This window comes from Equus asinus, chromosome 24 (genome assembly GCF_041296235.1).
Source record: "Equus asinus isolate D_3611 breed Donkey chromosome 24, EquAss-T2T_v2, whole genome shotgun sequence".
Lineage (NCBI taxonomy): Eukaryota > Metazoa > Chordata > Mammalia > Perissodactyla > Equidae > Equus > Equus asinus.
Window position 1 is genome coordinate 27,316,605 of NC_091813.1, and position 18,133 is coordinate 27,334,737.

The 18,133-nt window shown below is 36.1% G+C and overlaps 1 protein-coding gene across 1 annotated transcript in view; it reads right to left on the reverse strand.

The window, feature by feature from the left end:
* RNGTT (RNA guanylyltransferase and 5'-phosphatase) overlaps nt 1-18,133 on the reverse strand; it is a 281,137-nt gene that overhangs the window by 187,238 nt on the left and 75,766 nt on the right. The window contains exon 9 of the mRNA XM_044757216.2: nt 13,594-13,729. Within this exon, the coding sequence (XP_044613151.1) occupies nt 13,594-13,729 (136 nt within the window). The remainder of the gene's footprint in view (nt 1-13,593; nt 13,730-18,133) is intronic.

The window sequence follows — 18,133 nt, forward strand, 5'->3', positions numbered from 1 at the left end:
TCTGAAGCTTGAATCCTTCATTATGGGCACCACTCTCAAAAAAAAAAAAATTCCCGCATGTTTGACTCTCCTATCCTCTGTACTTGTTCTTTTTTTCCTTACTTGAGGAAGATTAGCCCTGAACTAACATCTGTTGCCAATTGCTTGAGTAAAATTAGCCCTGAACTAACACTGTGCTGATCCTCCTCCATTTTATATGTAGGTTGCCACCACAGAACGGCTGACAAGCGGTGTAGATCTGTGCCTGGGATCCAAACCCAGACCACCGAAACAGAGCATGCCAAACTTAACCATTATACTACAGGGTGGGCCCCTGCACTTTTCTATATTCCATTTACTTTATTTGAAGTCCCCAGGCATCCACTATTCTGGCTACTCAGGCAATATTTCCTAAGCCCCAACTATGTATTAGGCGTAGCTCTAAAAACTGAAGAAATTAAGCATATAGTCCTTAACTTCAAGAGACTTAGAGTCACAGAGAGAGATGAAAATACATAAATAGCTAGGTCCAAAGAAGAGTTATAGTTTTAATGACAGATGGCCATATAGATAGAATAACCAGGTAGCTTATTATCTAAACCAGGACACTTTTGAGAGTGAAACAGATTGATATTAACTATACTAAGATAACAGGTGTACACCTATATTATTACAGCCAAATAAGGACATATGGTATAAGCCTAAGGAGGAGGAGTTATTTCTACTTGAAGAGAAGGACACGGATTTGATAATAAGGTGTATGACCCATTAATTGAATCCTGAAAGATACGGGAGATATTTTCTAAGTGGACAGTGGATGGGCCAAATGGTATTACAAAGACAGGAAAACAGATGGTTTGGTGTAAATTGTCCAAAGCCCAGTATAGGTGGAATTTATGGTTCAAGAGCTCACAATCAAAGATGATGCTAGAGATATAAGCATGGCCCAGATATAAAGAATATTACGTTGAATAGTTTGGATTTCAGGCTATGGGCACTGGGGAACCACTGAAGGGTTTTTTAATGAGAGGAAGTAATTAACTGTTCTCTGGAAAACCTGCGGGCCTTGAAAGCACATCTCAAAGGTAACCTAGTCCTTAAAATCCTTTCAGATAAAGGCCACTTGGTTCTAATTATCATATTCCATCTAGGTGATGAAATGTTCTGGAATCAGATAGTAGTAATGGTTACACAATTTTGTGAATATACTAAAAACCACTAAATTGTACACCTTAAAATAGTGAATTTTATAATGTGAATTGCAGTTTACTTTTTCTTTTTTTTGAGGAAGATTAGCCCTGAGCTAACATCTGCTGCCAATCCTCCTCTTTTTGCTGAGGAAGACTGGCCCTGAGCCAACATTTGTGCCCATCTTCCTCTACCTTTTTATATGCAGGACGCCAACCACAGCATGGCTTGCCAAGCGGTGCCATGTCCACACCCAGGATCCAAACTGGTGAAGCCTGGGGTACCGAAGCGGAACACGTGAACTCAACCACTGCACCACCAGCTGACACTCATTTCACTTCTTAAAAATAAAAAACAAGAGAGTCACATCAGCATCATAGCAGAGTGAGCTTTGCTGGTAATCTCTCCCCTCCAACATACAATGAAAAAGAAATTCATACGCCAGCAGAGGACATCCAAACACAACACAAAAAATGTCTGACAAACCCACACAGCCATACGACAGAAGGCGGAGAGGCTGGAACCCCCCATGGAGGAGGTGGAACAAGGTAAGAGAAAACTTCACTCCCTCCCCTAAAGACTGCAATCCAGGACCACAGGCAACCTCCGAGAGGGAAGGAACAGGGGAGGGGACATTCAGTCATGGGAACATTAAGGATCCCCAAGGGCCCCTGCAGCCTAGAGGGAAAGCTCTCCACTGGGGCAAAAGCTTTTGCAGGGGGCGACCTCATCAAGTCAACACCCCAGGAGAGCAGATAGCGAGAGTAGAGCAAGAAAACCCCAAGAGCATGCAAAAGAAAGGACCCCTCCCCCCACCCACCCAGCACCAGCTCCACCACCTGGGATCTCAGCAGAAGGCAGAGGGCTCAGAATACGTGGCTCTTGACCCCTATCCTGTGCTGATGGGCAGTAACTATGACCAAATAATACCAGGATGCATAAAAACAGAGCCACATCCTCAAGCAATATCAAACATTACATTAAACCTCCAGACCAGAGAGAAAATGACAAGTACCCAGAAATCAGTCCTGGGGACACAGAAATATGTAATCTAAATGACAAAGAATTCAAAATAGCTATCATCAAAAACTCGACGAGTTAAAAGAGAATGTAGAGAAACAATTCAACGAGTTCAGGAGCTACTTCATAAAAGAGATTGAAACTATAAAGAAGAATCAATCAGAAATATTAGAGATGAAAGACACAATGGAAGAAATGAAACAAAATGTGGATTCCCTGAATGCTCAAGTGGCCATCATAGACGAGTGTATCAGCATAATCTAAAATAAACATGTAGAAATGCTCTAGATAGAGGAGGAGGGAGAACTAAGACTAAAAAGAAATGAAGAAAGTCTCCATGAAATATCTGACTCAATTAGGAAATGCAACATAAGAATTATGGATATTCAAGAAGGAGAAGAGAAGGAGAATGGAGCAGAAAGCTTGTTCAAAGAAATAATAGCAGAGAAGTTTCCAAACCCAGGGAAGAAGATGGAAATCCATGTGGAAGAGGCTACCAGATCTCCTAAATATGTCAATGTAAAAAGACCTACAGCAAGGCATATAGTAGTGAAACTGTAAAAGTGAATGATAAAGAAAGAATACTAAGGGCAGCAAGGCAGAAGGAAATAACCTACAAAGGAACCCCTATCAGGCTTTCAGTGGATTTCTCTGCAGAAACCATACAGGCTAGGAGAGACTGGAAAGACATATTCAAATCTTTGAAAGGCAAAAACTTTCAGCCAAGAATACTCTATCCAGCAAAAATATCCTTCAGATATGATGGAGAAATAAAAACTTTCCCAGACAAACACAAGCTAAGGGAGTTCATAGCCATGAGACCCTGCCCACAGGCCCACACCCAATACAAGAAATCCTCAAGAAAGTCCTGAGACCTGGGGGAAAAAGAAGGGGGAGAAAGGGGTCACAAAGCATGGAGTAAGGTGATAAATAGGTAGACAGAATCAGAACAGGTTAGCAAATAGTCAAGTATAACATTAAAGATAAAGGGAAGGAAAACACCAAAAACAAAGATAATCTTGTCATTTTAACCACAAATTCACAAAACACGACAGAATAAGACGTGAGAAAAACAACTTAGGAGGGGAAGAGAAAAGAGATTGAATTGGTTTAGTCTAAGGAAGTAAGTGGCCATCAGAAAATGGACTATCTTATCCACGAGATTTTGAATACAAACCTCATGGTAACAACTAAACAAAAAACCAGAACAGAGACACAAATAATAAAGAAGGAGAAAACAAAGAAACACATCATAAAAAAACTACATAATTCAACTGGGAAACCAAAATACACAGGACAAGAAACAAAGGAAATGCAGCAGCACCGGAAGACAAGTGATAAAATAGGAGCATTAAGCCCTCATATATCAATGATCACCCTAAACGTAAATGGATTGAATTCTCCAAGAAAAAGACATAGAGTGATGACATGGATTAAAGAACAAGACCCAACAATATGCTGCCTCCAGGAAACACATCTCAGCTCCAATGACAAACACAGGCTCAGAGTGAAGGGATGGAAGATGATACTCCATGCTAATGGCAAACAAAAGAAAGCAGGTGTTGTAACACTTATATCAGACAAAGCAGAATTCAAGATAAGAGAGGTAAAGAGAGACAAAGAGGGGCAGTATAATGATCAAAGGGACACTCCATCAAGAAGAAATAATGCTCATAAATATCTATGCATCCAACATAGGAGCACCAAAGTACATAAAGCAACTATTAAAAAACCTAAAAGAAGATATTAATAAAAACACAATAACAGTAGAGGACCTCAACACTCCACTCACATCAATGGATAGATCATTCAGACAGAAAATCAACAAGGAAACAGTGGAATTCAATGAAAAGCTAGACCAGTTGGATTTAATAGACATATACAGAATACTCCATCCAAAAACAGCAGCATATACATTCTTCTCAAGTGCACACAGAACATTCTCAAGGGTAGACTATGTGTTGGGAAACAAGGCAAGCCTCAATAAATAACAAGCATCTTTTCTAATCACAATCCTATAAAGCTAGAAAATAATTACAAGAAAAAAGCTGAGAAAGGGACAAAGATGTGGAGACTAAACAACATATTATTGAACAGGCAAGGGATCACTGAAGAAATTAAAGGAGAAATCAAAAAATATCTGGTGACAAACAAAAATGAAAACATACCATACCAACTTATATGCGATGCAGCAAAAGACCTATTAAGAGGGAAATTCAATGCAAGAGAGGCTCACCTTAACAAACAAGAAAAATCCCAAATAAGTAATCTTAAACTACACCTAACTGAATTAGAAAAAGAAGAACAAGGCAAGCCCAAAGTCAGCAGAAGGAGAGAAACAGCAAAAGTCAGAGCAGAAATAAATGTAACTGAAACAAAAAAGGCAGTAGAAAGGATCAACGAAACAGAGCTGGTTCTTTGAGAAGGTAAATAAAATTGACAAACCCCTAGCCAGCTTTACAAAGAAAAAAAGAGAGAAAGCTCAGATAAATAAAATTAGAAATGAAAGAGGAGAAATTACAACAGATACCACAGAAATACAACGGATTATAAGAGACTACTATGAAAAACTATATGCTAACAAAATGGACAATCTAGAGGAAATGGATAAATTCTTAGACTCTTACAACCTCCCAAAGCTGAATCAAGAAGAAACAGATAATCTGAACAGACCAATCACAAGTAAAGAGATTGAAAAAAGTAATCAAAAGCATCCCAAAGAATAAAAGGCCAGGATGAGACGGCTTTCCTGGGGAATTGTACCAAACTTTTAGAGACGATTTAATACCTATCCTTCTCAATCTACTCCAAAAAATTAGGGAAGATGGAACGCTTCCCCTAACATATTCTATGAGGCCAACATCACTCTGATACCAAAGCCCGACAAGGACAGCACAAAAAAGGAGAACTACAGGCCAATATCGCTGATGAACATAGATGCAAAAATTCTCAACAAAATTTTGGCAACCCGAATTCAGCAATACATCAAAAGTATCATACATCACAATCAAGTGGGATTCATACCAGGGAAACAGGGATGGTTCAACATCCGCAAATCAACCAACGTGATACACGACATCAAGAAATTGAGGAATAAAAACCACATGATCATCTCAATAGATGCAGAGAAGACATTTGACAAGATCCAACAGCCATTTATGATAAAAACTCTGAACAATATGGGCACAGAAGGAGATTATCTCAACATAATAAAGGCCATATATGACAAACCCACAGCCAACATCATACTCAATGGGCAAAAACTGAGCGCCATCCCCATGAGAACAGGAACGAGACAAGGATACCCACTATCACCACTCTTATTCAACACAGTACTGGAGGTTTTGGCCAGAGCAATTAGGCAAGAGAAAGGAATAAAAGGAATCCAAAGAGGGAGTGAAGGAGTGAAACTTTCGCTGTTTTCAGATGACATGATCTTATATATAGAAAACCCTAAAGAATCCATCAGAAAACTATCAGAAATAATTAACAACTACAGTAAAGTTGCGGGGTATAAAATCAACTTACAAAAATCAGTTGCATTTCTATACTCTAATAATGAACTTACAGAAAGAGGAACTCAAGAATACAATTCCATTTACAATCACAACAAAAAGATTAAACCACCTAGGAATAAATTTAACCAAGGAGCTGAAGGAGCATTTCATTCTACAATGAAAACTATAAGACACTTCTGAAAGAAACTGATAATGACATAAAGAGATGGAAAGAGATTCCATGCACATGGATGGGAAGAATAAACATAGTTAAAATGTCCAGACTACCCAAAGCAATCTACAGATTCAATGCAATCCCAATCAGAATCCTAATGACATTCTTCATGGAAATAGAACAAAGAATCCTAAAATTCATAAGGGGCAACCAAAGACCCCAAATCACTAAAGCAATACTGAGAACAAAGAACAAAGCTGGAGGCATCACAATCCCTGACTTCAAAATGTACTACAAAGCCATAGTGATCAAAATGGCATGATACTGGTAGAAAAACAGACACACAGATTAATGGAACAGAACTGACAGCCCATGAATAAAACCACACATATACGGACAGCTAATCTTCAACAAAGGTGCCAAAAACATACAGTGGAGAAAAGACAGGCTCTTCAATAAATGGTGTTTGGAAAACTGGACAGCCACATGCAAAAGAATGAAAGTAGACCATTATCTCATGCCATACACAAAAATAAACTCAAAATGGATCAAAGACTTGAAGATAAGTCCTGAAACGATAAAGCTCCTGGAAGATAATATAGGTAGTACACTCTTTGACATCGAACTTAAAACGATCTTTTTGAACACCATGTCTTCTCAGACAAGGGAAACAAACAAAAAAATAAACAAGTGGGACTTCATCAGACTAAAGAGCTTCTGCAAGGCAAAAGAAACTAGGATGAAAATAAAAAGACAACCCACCAATTGGGAGAAAATTTTCGCAAATCACATATCTGATAAGGGGTTAATCTCCATAATATATAAGGAACACACACAACTGAACGATAAAAAAACAAACAGTTCAATCAAAAAATGGGCAGAGGATATGAACAGACATTTTTCCAAAGAAGAAATACGGATGGCTAATAAACACACGAAAAGATGTTCAACATCACTAATCATCAGGGAAATGCAAATCAAAACTACACTAAGATACCACCTTATGCCTGTTCAAATGGCTATAATCACTAAGACTAAAAGTAACAAATGTTGGAGAGGGTGTGGAGAAAAAGGAACCCTCATACACGGCTGGTGGGAATGCAAACTGGTACAACACTATGGAAAACAGTACGGAGATTCCTCAAAAGACTAAAAATAGACCTACAAAATCACCCAGCTGTCCCACTACTGGGTATCTACCCAAACAACTTGAAATCAACAATTCAAAGTAATAAATGTACCCCTACGTTCACTGCAGCACTATTCACAATAGCCAAGACATGGAAACAATCCAAGTGTCCACTGATCAATGATTGGATAAAGAGGGTGTGGTATACATACACACACACACACACACACAATGGAATACTACTCAGCCATAAAAATGACAAAATCATCCTATTTGCAACAACATGGATGGACCTGGAGGGAATTATGCCAAGCAAAATAAGCCAGACTGAGAAAGACAAACACCAGATGAGTTCACTCATATGTGGAATACAAACAAACACATGGACAAAGAACACAGTTCAGTGGTTACCATGGGGAAGGGGGGTGGGGGATGGGCACAGGGGTTGAAGGGAAGCACTTACATGGTGACAGACAAGAAATAAGGTACAACTGAAATTTCACAATGATATAAACTATTAATGAACTCAATTTAAAACATTAAAATTAAAAAAATTTTAAGTAAGAAATCTAAAATCAGTTCCTCAGATTGAAGGAAAATGATGGAAACCCACATATACAGCATATATTAAATATCAGGTATGTACATACTGATTACATACAGTCTCTAAATATAGGAACAATAAAATGACTAAAAGAAAATACATCAAAATGTTAAAATGTAATCTCTTTTTGATAGTTGAATTTTTTCTACTTTATAATGCACAGACTTTCTAGAATTTTAACAATGAACATGCATACTCTTTTATAAAAGATTAACAGTTGAAAAGACATGTAATTTTTCCAAGATTCTTGCTATTAACTTTAATGATAAACTGCTATATCTTTCTCTTAGCCTCAATATAAAATTGATTGAATTTCACTGGCTTGTTTCAAGTAAATTAATGCCATATTTCTAAACCTCTATTTTCTACATTTTATGAGTCAAAGAATATAATTTAGAGAGCAAAACAAAAGCTTCAATGCTCACATCCGACAGCCAGACAATTAGGTAGTTGGAGTTATTCTTGGATTTAGAATTTTACAAAAACAATTTGCAAATGAAAATGTAGAAGACACAGGAAACTACAGAGGACTAATTTTAATTAACTAACTGGAAAAACAGATATGGCAACTATAATTCTGGTCCAAGTAAATTGACATCATGAATCATATTGCTATTTTAAAACATGACAAGAGTCTATTATGCTGCTCTCAGTTATCCAAGTTTAGGGTGAAAATAAATAGTATTGCTAAGTTAAATCTGCAGAGTTAAACCTCTAATTTTTAAGCATTATTTCCTACCTGGAATGCCCCTATCCCGTGTCCAACAAAAATCTCTTTCTATAGAAATCTTTCCATATCTAATGCCAACTCCTCTATAAAACATCTTTAGTTCCTAACTAACCAGATGCAATTTATTTCTCCTCTAAACCACCACAGGACTTGTTTTAAACACCAATCTTCACTCTGCTGTTTTATTAGAAGGTCTCCTCCATCATTATCAATCATTCTCCACCCCTACCCAATGAAGTGAAATGTCTCAAAGTGAGGTATTTTCCTCAACTGTCTATGCAACGCCTGCATTTGGCACGGCAACTTGAACAAGACAGGCACTCAAAAATATTACTTCAATTATAAACTATATTAAACTCTGGCAAATGCTATAACTTAAGTCTTTTTCCTCCTTTTATTTTATTAATTTCTTTTTCTTCCTTTTATTTTATTAATTTCAACGCTAAAACACTGTGCTTTAAATAAAACGAAGATAATAAAAACTAAAATATTTTTGCTGTTCTCATGAACTAACCACCCAAGCTGCTGCAACGGCTATGCAGTTTATGTACAGCACAACTCCAGGGGTGCCAGTCACAATAACTATGATGAGAATGGCACACCCTGGAGATGTTCAGTGAACAATACAGTAGTCCTCCTTTATCTGTGGTTTCACTCTCTGAGGTTTTAGTTACTCAAGGTCAACCACGGTCCAAAAACATCAAACGGAAAATTCCAGAAATAAACAACTCATAAGTTGTAAACTGCACACCATTCTGAATAGTGTCATGAAATCTCACGCCTTCCTGCTCTGTCCCATCCAGAACATGAGTCATCCCTTGGTCCAGCCTATCTATGCTGTATAAGCTACCTGCCTGTTAGTCATGTAGTCGCCATCTTGGTTATCAAATCAACCGTCATGGTATCACAGTGCCTGTGTTCAAGTCATCCTTATTTTACTTAATAACGGCCCCAAAGCCAACTTCATTATTAGTTATTGTCGTTAATCTCTTACTGTTCCTAATTTATACATTAAACGTTATCTAGGTATGTATGTATAGGAGAAAACTTCATATATATAGGGTTCGATACTATCTGAGGTTTTAGGCATCCACTGGGTGTCTTGGAACATATCCCGCTTGGATAAGGAGGGACTACTGTACTTCCAACCTATGCAGTGGCTCTGTCAACCACAAAGATGTGTGTGTGTGCCTGCAGCACGAACCCACACATATATGTTACAGAAGTTATATTTATGTATATATACGTATGTCGTTTTTATTACCAAATGATATGTTACTACACACTGTCACAGGAATGAAAATTTACTAGCAGCTCCACAGAGTACACAGTATAGATAACTCTTTGTTTTGTGACTCTATAGTCACTCCTTGCTCAGTCTGTTTGCTATTCAGTCTCCACCCAACTATACTACCTTCTTTCCTTCTTTCTAATCTTCAGTCCCCGACTCACAGTCATCCTCTCTACCTGAACTGCTGTCATCACTCGTTCTGACCCACCGAATACTTCTCTTGATCTCATTTCCACTGTTCTTCTTCATACAATTTCAACCTCTCACTCTTTCTAGGTCACATCCTGAACCTTCTTGTCACCCAAAACTCTATCTCAGAAGTGACTAACTCAAACATCCCAATCTCCAATCACAGTCTTCCATCTTTTGGTTTGTACGATGCAATATTTAGCTGGTAAATTTTAAAAAAGCACCTGGGATGAGGGCAACAAGCATTCAGGTCACTTGGAAAGTAGTATTTCCTCTGTCAAACAAATAAATACCTATTTTATGCATGCAATTTTCATTAGGGGAATTCTATCATTGAGAATTTAAGTGAATATTCACAAGCCACTCTCTATCAACCCAATATGTATTGATACAAAACAGAAATAGAGGAGCAAATTTCATCTTGATTAAGACAGGAAGCATTCTCATACAAATTCCAGAGAACATTAGCCAGATGTAATTCAATCTGGCTCATGAAAAAGATTCAACGTTGAACAAAGTGAAGAAATTTTAAAGAACGTGAGTAGTGTCCCTATAGAAAGGAGACCTGAAGTTGCGGAAGTTACAAGAAAGATGTAGAGACCCTTTTCCCTCCAAAGAAAGGCAGTGAAGGAGTGGCAGGGAGATAAACCACACAACCAGACACAGCAAACAGAAAGGTGAATGGTCTGGAGACAAGCCTACCAGAGATGCCTATGCAGAGAAAAATACAAGCTTATTGTTGTAGAATTTGCATTTTATAAAGTATAACATACTAATCTAGCCTAACTTCTCAATCAAATAGCCTATTCACACAAAAGCTAAAGAAGAGAGCAAAATCTAAGGGCAAATCTCAGAATAGCAAGGAGACTGGGTGTGCTTGGTCGGTCAGACATTAAATTGTATGCTAAAGTTATAGTATTTAAATCAATCTAAAACTACCACTAGAATACAAAATATTAATGGAACAGGAAAACAAATTAAGAAAGAAACAATGATATATAAGGGAATCCAGTGTACAATAAAAATGATATATCCAATTAAAAAGAAAAAAGAGATTAGCTGAATGATGCTAAGGCAACAGACATTTGGAAATAAATAAAACTGCACCCACCCATATCTTATTCCTTTTATCAAAATGTATTTCAGATACATCAAATATTTAAATACCTAAGTAAAACCATAAAAGTACTAGAAGGAAATAGAGGTGTGTATTATAATAATTCTGAAGTAAAAATATCCCTTTCTTAAAATGACACAAAAGCTAAATATTAAAATCTAACGTATTTGTAACTTTATCTATATAAATTTACCTACATAAATTTAAACTTGTGCCACAGAAATAGTAAAAATACATTTTTTTAAATATGTGTCAGAAAGTAATACCCCAATAGACAAAAACTTTTCAGAAGTCAGTAAGAAAAAGATGAATCCCAATAGAAAAATGTACAAAGGATCGGAACAGGCAACTCACAGAAGAAATATAGTAATTCATAAATAAGTTAAAAAATGCTAAATCTCACTAACAATTCATATAAATACAAATCATTTATCTTACTATGTGCCAGACACTATTATCAGCACTTTATAAACTATCCAACTTAATCTTTACAACAGCACCAAGAACTAAGTTCTATTATTAGCCCCACTTAACTACAGAGGAGGAAACTGAGTAAATTATATAAAGTCCCTCATGTAGTAACTGAGAGAGACAGTAAGGCACAGTTAGAGTTAGTGCTCTTAACCACTATGCTATACTGTCCTTTAAAGTAAAAAAGTCATTTTTTTCCCTCATCAAATTAGAAAATAGTAAATTTTCAAAACTTAGTCTTTAAGACAGTGTACAGATCCTTTGATATATGGTTGGTAGAACCAACTGTATATGTGTTCAAACTTTCTGGAAAGAAGCGTGGCATTTACATGTCAATATTTTAAATGGATGTGCCTTCAAATCCAGGATAGTGAACATGGTATGGTCTGTTAGCGGCCCTTCCTTGGAAAAACTACTGCTCCTGCACTCCAAGTGGTACTCTACCAACGAGTCCCTGGCCTCCACTGTCACTCCTCCATGGATATATAACTCAGGCAAGGCCCTTTGGAGTTTTCCCTTGGATTGATATACGGATGTTGGGAGAAAAAGTTCTCTTTCTGCTTGGGCTACAATGCAACTTGCCTCCCACGTGGAAAGAGACTTCATGCAGAATGAGACCAAACAGACAAGTAAAGCAGAGAAAGAGCAAGAAAGACAGAGCGTAGCTAGTACCATTTGAGCGCCCAGATCCAACCTGAAGCAGGTCAAGCTAAAACTCAATTATTTGTGCCAGTCGAGTTTTTTTCCTCATTTACTCTAGGTTGGACAAAGTTACTTGCAATCAAAAGATTCTTAATACACATTACAATCTCACCTCTAAGAATCTTCTTAATTATAAAATTACACAACTGTGACAGGAAAAACATATAAGGATTTGCATTCAAGTGTGCCTTATAATAGAAAAAACTACAAAAAATCAAAATGTCCACCAAAAGACGACTGGTTAACTAAATTATAAAATTGCTTCTCAAACTTGCCTAATTAGATCACTTGGGTTCTTATTAAAAGTACAAATACCTTGGCCGCCGGAAGAGTTTAATTCATTAGGTCTAGGGTGGGCTATTGAGATGGGTCATATTTTTAACAAGCACGTCCTACAATTTCACAATCAAGAAAATTTGGAAACCTCAAACTATGGTGTTTACATATACAACAGTATACCTTTCAGATATTTATGCGAGAAAGACGTCCGAAACAAAATCATAAGTGGAAAAAAAGATAAGTTACAAAACACATGCAACATTTGGTTCCTTTCATACAAATTATGTAACTGTATGTGTAGATATTTGACCAGAGCACTCATATACAACCAGGGCAGAGGTACCAAGATTATTCAGAATCTTACTGCGACTAGAAGGAATCCCAACTCCCCTAAAGATTCTGATACTTGCTCTGTTTAAGATCGATGCTCGGAGTTGCTCTTACTAATGTGAATGTGTTATATCCCTCAGGAGCAGACGTGTAAGAGTGAACACCCTGGCACAGAGAAAAGTTTAGAATAATGTTCATCAAAATGGTAGCAGAAGTTACTCCAATGATAGCAGTTCAGGTGATTTTTATCAGCCTTTTTGCAACATTCTATATTATTTTGATTTTGATGTACAATGAACCAATTATTTTAGAATTGGGGAGAATAAAGCTTGTTTGCATGGGAGAAAGTTAAAATATTTTTAATCAAGTAATTTTATGATTATTAAATATAGATTTTCTGAAATGGGAAAATTCTTATCAGCTTTCAAAATTCAAATGTAAAAGTACAGTAGTTGCTTTCAAAGGCATGATTCTCTTGAAACAGGAACTATTAGTCCATAGCTAAAGAGCCAAGGGAAAAATGTGGTATGTCATATCACATAATTAAAACTCAATTAAGTAAAATAATAAAATAAAATTAGTCTTTTTTAACAAGAATTTTTTTCAATCACAAAGTACAAAAACATTTAAGATTTCATTTTGTTTACTTACTCACATACCCAAGACAATGATCAAGTGACAGTAAGAGTAGATAAGAAATAAATGGAATTTAACATCCTAATAAAAGCTGGATTCAATTCTTTATATGTCAATTATACCTCAATTAAAAAAAACTTTTAAAAAAAACAGATTCTAAATTTCCTATTTAATTAATAAAAATACACATTTACTTACAAGAGAAAGAAAAACGTCAACATTTAATTTTTTTAAAAAAAGATAAAATATGACTTACCCCATCCAAAAGAGTATTTGATAGATGTATACGGAGGTCTTTACGGAATGGAAATTCCAGATTTGAAACATGAAACACTGAATTATCTCTGTCAATCATAAAAACTTCATTTGTGCCATCAATCAGCATCATATATCTGTAAATGAAACATTAAAAAGGTAATATTAACAGTATAATTCAAGAATAGGGTACTAAGAAATAACAATTAAATTGGTTTTCCTTAGACTTATTAATGAGCTGCATGGCATAATGTTCACTAGAGGCCCCCTTCCACCATCATTCAGATTAAAGTACCACAAATACAAATGTTCCTTTTTAAAAATTTTTTGTTTCCTATAAAAAACATGAGGTATAGAGAAATCAAAGTTTTTTTATGGAGACAATGTGATGTTCCAGAGCAATCTTATGACCCATATTAGGAGAGAGTCGTTCTTCAATTTTTATTAGATCTTAAACATCAAAGTTTACAAAACACACACACACAGATACGCAAATACTGCATTTTATTGGCTCAACAACTATACAAATTAGGTATTACTATCTCCACTTTGCAGTAGAAAAAAAGAGAAAGTAAGTGATTTGCAAATGGCCAGAATGCAAACTATCCAACGCTCTTTCTACCACATTACAGTTAGCAAAACTGCTAACCCCTCTTTGAATCAATACTATGACAGAGCCAGATAACACCACTTTAGGTACAATTCTCATTCATTATTATATGATTAAAATATTTTTAAATTCAAGCTCATCAGAATTTTTATTAGCTCTTAGCTTCTTAGAGCCAATCAATATATGGGGGAATTTATTTACTTTAAAATGCATCATTCTTCAAATGGTCAAGTTACCATCACTGATTTCCCATCAGCAGATCATCAAGAACAGAGCCCTACTTCATGCCATATATAAAAATAAAGCCCAAATGGATTCAAGTTGAGAAAATTATAGACTGATGTGCCGTGCTACCAAACAGATAATGGCAAGATTTGGGGTGAAAATGGAGACTGTATCCAGGTACCAAACTTTTCAAAGAATGAGAGAAAACTGACAGGTATAAATTAGAAAGTTAAAAGGCACAAGCCTCAAAGGAACAGAACCATTTTGTCAAGTTATTTTTCTTTGCTGTAAAATGAAAGAGTGGAAGAATAATAGTGTGGATGTACCACTGAGAATGGAGGAGAATGCTGACCACTCTGTCCAACCCACGTGCTATGTCAGAAGAAAGAAGCAACACTGAAAGATGGAACTGAATCAAGTTAAGGCCAGGGGATAGAAGAAACATTCAATTAAGAGATGGAGGTGACTAATATAATAGAAGATAATTCGTTCCCCATAAACGAGCACTCTAAAGAGCAAACAGACATGTTTAAGATAGGTGAGCAGAAATGAGAGAGCTGGTGAAGGTAAGTGGGCAACAACAGGTTGAAGAGCAGCAAGGAAGACCAAGGGGGCTTACACTTTGGGACTGGTCTGCAGGTACGCTGTTGCTAGTGTTTTCAAACTAATTAGGTAGTCTCAGCAGGTCTCTGGGTAGGAGGAAGAGAGCTCAGGCCCCTGCCACGTATTGAAACAGCTGTAGGCCTAGGAGATGCGGAGGGTGGAGACTCAGGTTTCACGAGGAAAAATAAAATCAGCCTCAGTCTGGACTGACTATGCAGCTGAGGGACTCCTGGACCAAGTGCCTGGCCAGCAGGCTGGCAGACATCAGGAGCTTTTCAAAAGCAGCAATTCCTGGAGGATAGGGAGAATCTAGGCTTCTTGGAAGAAGTCAGCCTTGCTCTGGATTGTGTTTCAAAGAGAATTTTAATCAACATAAGGAAAGATCAGACAGAAAGCAACTATGATATCTTCCGCAAAAATGGTATTGAAGACACAACCCATCATGTTGTTTAAGAACCTAGGCCAGCATTTTGCAAAGCTTAATATTTACTTTAAAAAGTATTTCATGGCAAAATAAATTAGGGAAACACTGTATCTTTCTCTTAAAAAGTCAAGATACATATTAGGAATATTTAAGGTTATGAGAAAACATATAATAAATCTGTTTATCTTATCTACTAGCCCATTGTTTCCTAAACTTAATCCTGATATCTGTTAATATTCAGCAGAACAGGTGTTCTATATCCACAACTTGAGAGAAGTTGACTTATGCTAACAAATTTTAGAATTCAGAAAAAAGAAATGGTTTGCCTCTTCTGATATATGATGATGACAGAAATTATATTTCCTTCTCACTTGCTGCCCAGAAGCTCAGATTTAAATACAAAGTTCAAATAGAATAAACATTAAATCCCAGGGTGCTGGTATATTTGCTTTTCCTGTCATAATTGTTTATTTTCTATTCATATCTTAAGATGCTTATTTTATATGTGTGTGTGTATGTGGGTATCTTACTAGCAGACCTTTCTTTTACTTCAAGTGGAGTATCAATTAAAAGAAAACACTGTCTTTGTAAATCTCTGTAAACAGATTTAAAAGACCAAGGAAGAAAAGGCTTTAGAAGATGGAATTCACTATAAATGATTGCTCATGGGAAAACACAGTTTGCATCTGCAGAGATACCAAAGAAATTATTTAGCAGTTGGTATTTAGGGATTCTTCTGCACATATAAATTTTTGGAACAAGTTTCTGGGATATGATTTTTGGTTTGAACTCCAGTCACTCCTAATCATGTGTTCTTTTGTTATGTGATACCTACAAAAAGCAAGGAGCTATTTCACGTTACAGAGAGAAGGTAGGGAAAAGTGGAAATATTTCCACATCACTCCAAAGTCTCTAAAAGCAGCCAGACTCTTTAAAAAAGAGGCAGCTATCCCACACACTGTCAGATGCTGGCTTAGTATGTAACTATGGTTCTACCTTCAGCAGATATGAATCACTAGTGTAATATAATTTTTTATTAATTAGGAAACCACCTCAATCACAAATTTAATACCCAGAATTACTAAGTTATTTGTATTACATCCATTCTCATTAAAAGACAAAAATTAATTCAGTAGAAGCTTCACTGAATTAGAAACTGCTGATGGACTTTTTATATTAAAGTATATAGACCAAAGCTATACAGATTACAGAAAAGCCAAATTTATAAACTGCTGTACTTTAAATGCTGGTTTTTCAGCTTGACTAGAAACAATCTTTCAGGACAGTCACTGAAATGTGAGAAAGCTAATCAAGTAAAACCACCAAATATACATTAATAAAATTTAGGAAGTACATAATTCAAGAGGAAAACTGACAAAAATATATGTATGTATAGGTGACTAATAGCATCTTAGAATCCTAATTCACATTACTAATAGAAGTCTGAGAGTAAAATAGCCTTTAAACATCTTATAATTTAAATTTGTCACCAATTCAGACCAAACCTGACCATCAATTACATTTCTAAGAATTTACCTCACCTACAGACTATGAAAGCAGAGATCACATCCATTTCATTTTTTCCCACAGACTAAGTGTCTTGCATAGTCTATTTGCATACACATAGAAGGCACTCAAAAATACTTGTTAAGCAAGGGTATATGTACAAGGATGCTCACTACAGCATTTCATGACAATGAAAAAATGAAAGTCAAATGCCCGCCATTTAGCAGATCAGGTAAATAAATACTGCATATCCATCTTAGAGCATATCAAGCATATTTTAAATGATGATAAAAATATTCATTAATATGGAAAGAGATATATACAATATATTAAATGAAGAAAAAGCAAGTTAAAAATCAGAATGCATAATATGATTGATTATAAGGGATAGGGAGATAAAACTTTGTATATTTAGAAAAGACAGGCAGTAAAGCCTATACCAAAATGTTATGAATTGTCATCTCTACTTGGAATTATCAATGATATTTGCTTTCATCATTATACTTTTTTGTATTCTCAGAAATTCTAGAAACAAGAACAAATTGCTTTTACAAGCCAGGGGGGCAAAAATAAAGCTACAGAAAAATTAAAAACAGAAATACAGTCTAATCAGAGTACAAGAATTGTTTTCCCTTTGGAAAGGGAAGGAAACAAGATGGGATGGTAAACCTTGTTCATCAAACCGCAGCGGCTTCAAAATTAGCAGATGTTTCCCCTCTCCTATTTTAGAGCGTCTATACTAGAGCTTTTTAGTGAGCAATGAAAACAAAAAAGCAGATCATTTAAATTGATTCATTTCACCACCATCTCTATGCATTTGTACTAACTCCTGTCAAACTCACTATGGTTTTTCTTTTAACATGGTTAATTAATTAATTTTAAAAAAATATTTACTAAAGGGCCAACCAGGTATTAGGCACAGTGCTAGATGCTCAGGATATAACAGTGACCAGCACAGACTCTTCATGTAACTTCATGTAATTTAGACTGTTAGCAAGAAAATGAGACATTAAACAAATAATCTCAAGCATAGTAAGTACTGAAAAGGTGAAGTACAAGGCGCTACAAGAAGTATGCAAAGGTGGAACATGTCAGAGTTGCGAGACGGGGAAAGGCATCCCAGAAGGACTCTCACGTAGCTGGTAACAACTCGAGGTTATTAGCACTTACTGA